The sequence below is a fragment of the Zea mays genome, chromosome 3 (genome assembly GCF_902167145.1).
Source record: "Zea mays cultivar B73 chromosome 3, Zm-B73-REFERENCE-NAM-5.0, whole genome shotgun sequence".
Lineage (NCBI taxonomy): Eukaryota > Viridiplantae > Streptophyta > Magnoliopsida > Poales > Poaceae > Zea > Zea mays.
In genome coordinates, this window is record NC_050098.1 from 42,169,782 (window position 1) to 42,178,173 (window position 8,392).

Sequence of the window (8,392 nt, forward strand, 5' to 3'; positions counted from 1 at the left end):
AATAAATTATGAATACTCAGAAACGTTTGTGTTGGACACCAAATGTGTCTCGCGGACGGTCCGGCCCTGAGGCCGGACGGTCCGCGGTCCGGACTGTCCGCGGTGGTGGCGCGAACGGTCCGCGCGTGCGCAGAATCAGTTAGGGTTCCTAGTTTCTCGCGGGATTGGTTACCTAAAACCACGGGATTAACTCGGAAATCAGTTTGAAGCGGATCCAGACCTCCCCCTTTATATAGATGAAGGGCTACGGCCGATTGAACCCCCAACAATCGAACAAATCAAGTCTATTTCTCGTTTTTACCTTACGCATTAGGAATAGTTCTAGTCTAGTTCTAGTTTAGCCTCTCAATCTCCAAATTCTCCGCCTCTCTTCGACTCTACGTCGATTAGAGGAGTCTAGGTCGGCCTGCCGAGCCTAGACAACACCTAGGATCTCTCCTCCCCGACGGGGTCCCTCCCGGGAGCGAGATCCAGGCGCCGCCGGCGACTTTCGCCGCCCCCTGCGCACGCGCGGACCGTCCGGCCGTCAGGCAGGGAACCTTTGCCCCTGCTCTAGGTCGCGGACCGTCCGGTCCCTGGTCGCGGACCGTCCGCGCCTGTGCAGAGATCACCGCCGCCGGTTCTTGTTGAGTGTTTTGGCGCCCGAAAAAGGTGTCAACAGTTTGTTACATTTCATCTCATATATGAGTTTCAACCTAGTACAAATATAGAGAGCATTCTTGTCTTCCTCGTACAAAAGAATCCTATTAACAACTCAAATAATATGGGTAAACAAACAGGACTACTCAGATTATATAATCCAGATTATATAATCTAGATTATATAGTCCTCCAAAAATAATCCAGATTATATAATCCATGGGGTAAACAAACAGGTCCTTAATGTTCGAGATGAAGATAGTCTAACTAGTCTACAAACAGGCGTTCCTCAGCGCGCTCTTGCAGGCCGATAGTGGCACGGGTTCGCGATTGGGCGGCAGCGTGCTGCGACGACGGGAGGTAGTGTGCCGCCAGCACGGTGAACTGCCGCTCGTTGTTGCGGTACTCTATTGATCCCTAGATTTCACAACGAACATGGCGGAGGCGGCTGCCGATTCCTCCAACTCGGCCGTCGATGGCGGCGGCAGTAACGTCCAAAACGACTATCCCACCATTGACCCCACCTCGTTCGACGTGGTGCTCTGCGGCACGGGCCTCCCGGAATCTGTCCTCGCCGCCGCCTGCGCCGCCGTTGGGAAGACGGTCCTCCACGTTGATCCCAGCCCGTTCTACGGCTCCCTCTACTCTTCCATCCCCCTCTCCTCCCTCACCTCCTTCCTATCCCCTGAGGCCTCCCCTCCCACCTCGTCCGCGGCGGCCGCCGCCTCTGATTCGCGCACCGTCGTCGATCTCCACCGACGGAGCGTGTACTCCGATGTTGAGACTTCGGGGACGGTGCCAGAGCCGGCTAGGCGGTTCACCGTTGACATGGTGGGACCTCGTGTGCTGTACTGCGCCGATGAGGCAGTGGACCTCCTCCTGCGGTCAGGGGGCAGCCACCATGTGGAGTTCAAGAGCGTGGAGGGGGGCAGTCTCCTCTACTGGGAGGGCTGCCTCTACCCGGTGCCAGACTCGAGGCAGGCCATCTTCAAGGACACCACACTCAAGCTCAAGGAGAAGAACATCCTCTTCAGGTTCTTCAAGCTTGTGCAGGCACACATTGCTGCAGCATCAGCTTCATCTGATGAGACGGGACAGGGGGATGCATCTACCAAGATACCCGAGGAGGACCTAGATCTCCCCTTTGTTGAGTTCCTCAAGAAACAAGGGCTTCCTCCCAAGATGAGAGCGTAAGGGTGTTATAAATTGGTTGTACATACTATTTTTAGCAGGATGACTAAGACTGAGCTCTCTGGTGTTTGCAGGGTTGTGCTGTATGCAATTGCCATGGTGGATTATGATCAAGATGGTGCTGACCCTTGTGACAAACTGACTACAACAAGGGAGGGAATTCAGACCATTGCTTTGTACTCCTCGTCCATTGGAAGGTGAATCAGTTTGTCTGAACTTTTCAATGTCCACTTTGGAAAACCATATATATCATATTATATAATGCTTTGTTTATCAATCCAGATTTCATTTAGCTTTAGAGAAGGTATATGTAATCTAACATGTAGAATCTTAAAGTAACATGACTGTGGCAGTGTAATTTTACATTTTATTTTTCGCCACTCCAGGTTTGCTAATGCAGAAGGCGCTTTCATTTATCCTATGTATGGGCATGCTGAGCTGCCTCAAGCTTTTTGTCGCTGTGCTGCGGTTAAGGGTGCCCTATATGTAAGATGATCTTCACAAGTATGTGTGGCAGTGATTTTTGTGCTCTAGCTTTGGCTATTGTTTCTTGAATCACGTGATTCTAGCATCTTTCATCCCAATTATCTGTAATTGGTATGTTGCAAATCACAAACATTTGGGAACAGTGATGTGGTAGTCATGGGCTTGACCTCTCTCTGCTGGAATGGCATCTGACACCTTTACTTCTTCATTTTTTGATAATGTGTGCCAGTTTCCTCATACTTATCCTGAACAACGTATTTTATTATCCAGGTGTTGCGGATGCCAGTGGTTGCACTTCTTATGGATGAGGTATGATTATTTTGTTGTGAACGCAATGGCAGGAGCTCTGCCTTTCAATTAAGATAGAAAATAGATGAGGTATGATAATAAACTAAAATCTATGGTGCCCACATTCCTGCAATTGTTTGCTTGATGTAGTTATCACACACCGGATCCTTTTGAAATTTTGCTCATTTCAGCTATATTTCATCTTTATGCACAGCTTCTATTTGCATTACTAACTTGAAATAATTTATACTTTACTGATCAGGAAAAGAAGCATTTCTTAGGTGCCAGATTGGCATCTGGTCAGGATATTTTGTGCCAGCAATTGATAATTGACGCGTCTTATAAGATTCCTACCTTGGATGTCCCATTTGATGGTTCAGATTCTTGGAAAGTTGTGAGGGGGGTATGCATAATTAGCAAGTCCGTGAAACAGGGATCATCAAATGTTCTGGTTATTTTCCCTCCAAAATGTAAGAACAATTATTCTTTTACTTGTGTTTATGCAATGTTTCCTTGATGTATTGGTGGTTTTGTTTGTCTTTGTTGATCCCATTTGTACTCTTGATTTAGCGCTAGAAGAACAGCAGGTTGCAGCGGTTCGGCTTCTTCAGTTGAGCAGCAATCTCGCAGTATGCCCTCCTGGGATGTAAGCTGTCTATCCTTTCATCATAGTATGCATCAATGTAATTTTCGCATGTACTTGTTATATCTACCGATCTACAACCAGAAACCACTATGTTCAAAATTGTTCTATAACGTAGGAAAATAACTTACTTAACAAGCTAATCTCACTTGCAGGTTTATATCATATCTGTCTACTCCCTGTACCGATGTCTCAGCCGGAAAGCAATCCATAAAAAAAGCAATAGACACTCTTTTCAGTCCTCAGGCTTCAGATGGTTCAGAAGGCCATTTTGAAACCACCAATGAAAGCACTGAGGATGTGAAGCCAACACTAATCTGGAGCTGTTTGTATGTTCAGGAGATCACACAGGTGCATTTCTATTTGTTATCAAATATCAATATGGACTGTATTCATGTTGGTTTCAATACTAGAAACACATTGGCCTTTCAGGTTATATATATGTGTGTTTGTTTTTATATTTAAAGCATTTGATGTCCTGTCTTACACTATCAGGGAACATCTGGTTCTTTATTGTCATGCCCCATGCCTGATGAATACCTGGACTACAGAAACGTACTGGGATCAACAAAAAAGGTACATACTGTGACACCTTTTCTGTTTCTTGTATGATGCAGACATGTACCTGCATGAGAAATTAGGTACAAAACTCTGGTTGATCTGTACTTCTGTCAGTATCAAATGGTTATAACAATTTTCTTCGTAATATAAATCAAGAGTATGCTCTGTTGTGACAGCCTTAGAATGGATAATAATGCTTCGTTTACTCCATTAGATCTATCCTGATAAATTTGTTTTCTTATTTTCATTTACAGTTATTTGCAAGTATCTATCCTGATGAAGAGTTCTTGCCTAAAAAGTCAGCTCCTGTATATGCTGATGATGCCTCTGATTCTGCAGAGTAAAACCATCTTTCTAAAGGTATGTCTTTGCATATGCCATATGAAACTTCCACTAGGAATCCACGTTCTAACTTATTACATACGAAAAATATTTTCTGATACTGAGACAATCTTTGCTCCCATGCAACTTACAGCATATGGAAATATTAGTGTCTTTGCTCATTGGAATGTAAATATCTTGACATGCTGAACTTTGTGCCATTTGTTCATATTGATGAAATTATCATTGGCTATAAACTTTGGTGATTTAAATTTTTGAACAATTTTGTTAGACTCCACACTCCAGATCGATAGGCCCTTTATACTCCCTCCATTCCAAATTGTAAGTTTTTTTTTGCTTTTCTAGAAGCATAATTTTTACCATGCATCTAGACAGTGTATAACTCGGATGGGGAGGGAAAGATCGCTCTCCTGGTATTATATTAAGAGACTGAAACATGGTTCCGGACGAGAAAGTCCCCGAACCCTGGCCCCCATCACTAGCGGGCCATCACCGTCCACTCTGCAACGGCCCAGCCGGAGTGTGGCGCTCAGGACGTAACCCGGGAGCGGGTGGGGCACAACGAGGAGATTTTTTTAACCAAGCCAGAAATTCATCCTCGAGAGGGATCGAACCCAGGACCTGGAGATGCTACTCGGAAGTCTTAACCATTACGCTAGACAAAGTGTATATCTAGGTACATAACAAAATCTCTAGATCTAAAAGAAGGCAAATGACATAAATTTTTGGAATGGAGGGTAGCACTGACACTGTCACACTGAGTTATACGATTACAAGTTTAAGGTGGAATCTCTCTCTAAACTTCCTCTTCCTCAAACAGAACCAAAAAGATAAGATACCCAACATTGCATTCAAAACTGACACAGTCCCACTATAGCTAGCAGGAGCTTCAGCTATCTTTCAGCAGGCTGCAGCGATTATAGTGGATCCATCATGTCCTACGTATGTTACCCTTTGCATCCAGCCTTGTTATTCTGCCTTCAGGAGAATGCTCCATTTCTTCATATATAAGAATTAAAGCACGATGAACAGGGACAATGGGTGAACTCACAGGTGTATTCCTAAAGACGACCACATTTCTTAACAGCCAAAGGCCCAAACTTATACATCCCAGCAAGCATGCCAAAACATCTTCTCTTACTAGAACTAGAATGTAATATGCTCAATTGAAACTCCTCTATACTCATTGGGATGGAGTTCCATCCCAGCACTTCTTTGAAGGACCACCAGACACAATGTGCAATGGTGCATTGAAAAACAATATGGTCACAAGTCTCTCTCAACCCTCATAACTTGCCCGGCCAGTTGTGGCTAACCAGTTGAACTGTTGGTTGTAAGCGATCAACGAATACTCTTACTTTTAACTATGGGAAACTAGTTGAATTGAACCAGGGGAAGTAGGGAACAGGTACCTGTGACCCGAAAAACAATACATCAAATGCACTGCGATATTGACAGCTTGGGTTGCCTGGGATCTTTTATAGTCTTGATCTTGAGAACAGGGCTTTGACTTCCAATGCAAAATATGAAAACGCTTATTGCTAAGAATTTGCCGTGGGGAATGGTAATCGTATCTTTGCTCACTAAGGGGTGTTTGAATGCACTACAGCTAACAGTTAGTGGCTAAAATTAGTTAGAGACATCCAAACAACCTAGCTAATATTTGATTTTTTTTCTCGAATGCGCAGGGGAACTGCGCCTTAAATTATATTAAGAAGAGAAAAAAGCTCTGTAGAAGACCGAATACAATAAAAGTACAAAAAACACTCCTTACGGAGGCCAGAAACAAGCATAAAGAAACAAATCCATGAGGAAAAGTCTTCAGACAACCGACAAGGGAGCAGCCAAATAGGAGAGACCCTTGGCTCCTGCTAGTTCCTAAAGGCTTCTCTCATCATCAATCTGCATCAGGATTCGAGAAAGGCTGGGGTCTCTCCATCAAACACACATCTATTGCGGAGGTTCCAAATCTTCTAGGCTCTCAAAATGATGAGAGAATCCAGTCCTTTCCTGACCATTCCCTGAATTGCCTCCGCCGCCCTCTTCCACCACTCCAAAAAAGATGTGAGGCCAGGCTGTGGAGCCAGGGCATGTAATCCAAATTTCCTAAGAAGCATATACCAGAAGGTTCTTGTGAAAACGCAGGAAATAAGGAGGTGGTTCAGGGTTTCATCCTCTTGGTCGCAAAGAGGACACCGGTGAGGGTGATTCAGACCCCTTTTGGCCAAACGATCAGTAGTCCAGCATCTGTTGTGTGCGACCAGCCAAATGAAAAAAATGACACTTTGAGGGGGGCCAAGATCTCCAGATTCTTTTGTAGTGGTCAAAGGTAGCAGGTCCTAAGAACAGGCCTTTATATGCTGCTTTTGCTGTGTATTTACCATCTAAAGCAAGGCTGAAAAATGTCTATCCTCTATGTTGGGCTGTAACTCAATCTCTGAGAGGAATTCCCAGAGCTTTAGATATTGTACCAAGACTCTTACAGTAAGAGCCCCCTTAATGTCTGAAATCCATCGCCTGCTTAATAGAGCTTCTTGCACCGTCCTTCGCTTAGTAATTCTTTTTGGAATTGAGTTGTACAGGTCGGGTGCAATGTCTGAGATTCTAGTTTCATGCAGCCATCTATCATCCCAGAACAAAGTGTTTGATCCATCCCCAACCTTAGAAATCAGAGCCATAGAGAAAAAAGCTCTAGCTTTGTATGGGTAGGCCTGCCCAAGGCCGTCCTAAATCTGTTTTCTGTAGCCACAACCATCTCATGCGGAGAGCCCAACAAAGCTCTGGGAGACTAGCGATTCCCAAGGCTCCCAGTCCCAGTTGAAGGGGTCGACACACTTTGCCCCAGGCCACCAAACAATATCCTCCCCTTGCTTCCTTTCTTCCCCTCCATAGAAAACCCTTTCTTATCTTGTCAATGGCATCTAAGGCCCATTGGGGAATGTCAATTGCCATTGCTAAATAAACCATCATGACTGTGAGAACATGTTGCACCTGAATTCTCTTTCTTGCTCTGGTCATCAAGTCAGCTTTCCAATTGGGTAGTTGATCTGCAGTTCTATCCACAAAGGGTTGGAACTGCTGCCTAGAAAGCTTATGCAAGGACAGAGGGAGCCCCAAATACCTGCAGGGGAAGGTTGCCATATTACAAGGCAGCAAGCTCTAAACTTCTAGCAAAGTCTCCTCAGGGCATTGGATAGGATAGGCATTTGATTTATGCGTATTATTTATGAGGCCAAAAGCATCTCCAAAAAGTTGCAGGATGTCTAAAGTAATAGAAGTTTCTTGAGCAGTAGCATGCAAAAAAATAGTCACATCGTCTGCATAAATAGAAATCCGACGGAGCTTCTTCTAGATAACTGTTGTAGCAAATCTGCTTCTTCTGCTTTAGCGAATAATAGGCCAAGAACATCCATAACAAGGATAAACAGTATGGGGGAAAGAGGGTCTCCCTGCCTAAGCCCTCTCCTATGGGCTAGTAAACTAGTTAATAGTTAGCTAGCTATTTATTAGCTAGCTAATTCCACTAGCAATTTTGCCAACTAACTATTTGCACTAATACATTCAAACACCCCCTAAGTATTGTTTTCTCCAATATTGACAGGGCTTTATCATTTGGTTGAAGAACGCCGTCATTCGAAGATGCAGGAAGGCATCGTTCTCTTTCTCGTGGTGTTCCTTGAAGATCAGAGGGCAAATGAGCGTCGCAAGGGGGAGCCTTTGGGTTTGATGAGCAGATGTGCTGGATTTCCAATGTACAGGTGGCCACTGGCTGGTCATATTGCATTTGTGGGGAACAGTTGGAGGGAGGGATGTGCACATGTGGTATTCACGAAATGCTATGTGGACACATTCTGGCGATGCTCGCAAATGACCTTGTATTGGCTGCCTGGCTGGCAAACCTTGTTGTACACAGGATCACAGCAAATACGGGATACATGCTGAACGCTCGATATGATTCCCTAGTTAAGACATTTGAATGAGACAGGGTAGAAGGGTATTCAATTGACTTCTTTCTCTGACTTCAGTCCAGCTCGATACATGTGGATTAAGATGAATACTAGAATACCTAAACAAAGCCTGGAGGTAATTAAACTGTTGCGTGTATTTTTGGTAGACTAAAGCGGTGAGATTTTGGTCTTCACCTTGCAGAATTGGGTACCCTTGCACGAGCCTATGTAATGTGTTTTTTTATGGATTAGTCTTTTTTCGCAACAGTTTTTTTATTTGTTGATGATTTATGAAA

The 8,392-nt window shown here is 44.4% G+C and overlaps 1 protein-coding gene across 1 annotated transcript; it reads left to right on the forward strand.

Annotated features, from left to right (window-relative positions):
• Positions 1-885: 885 nt before the first annotated feature.
• Positions 886-8,392, forward strand: LOC103650005 (rab escort protein 1). Its single transcript, XM_008675685.3, has 10 exons — positions 886-1,828; positions 1,904-2,026; positions 2,216-2,315; positions 2,586-2,624; positions 2,866-3,073; positions 3,174-3,249; positions 3,402-3,597; positions 3,742-3,822; positions 4,062-4,167; positions 7,751-8,392. Exons 1-9 carry the CDS (start codon positions 1,074-1,076, stop codon positions 4,149-4,151), a joined length of 1,668 nt encoding a protein of 555 aa, XP_008673907.1. The 5' UTR covers positions 886-1,073; the 3' UTR covers positions 4,152-4,167; positions 7,751-8,392.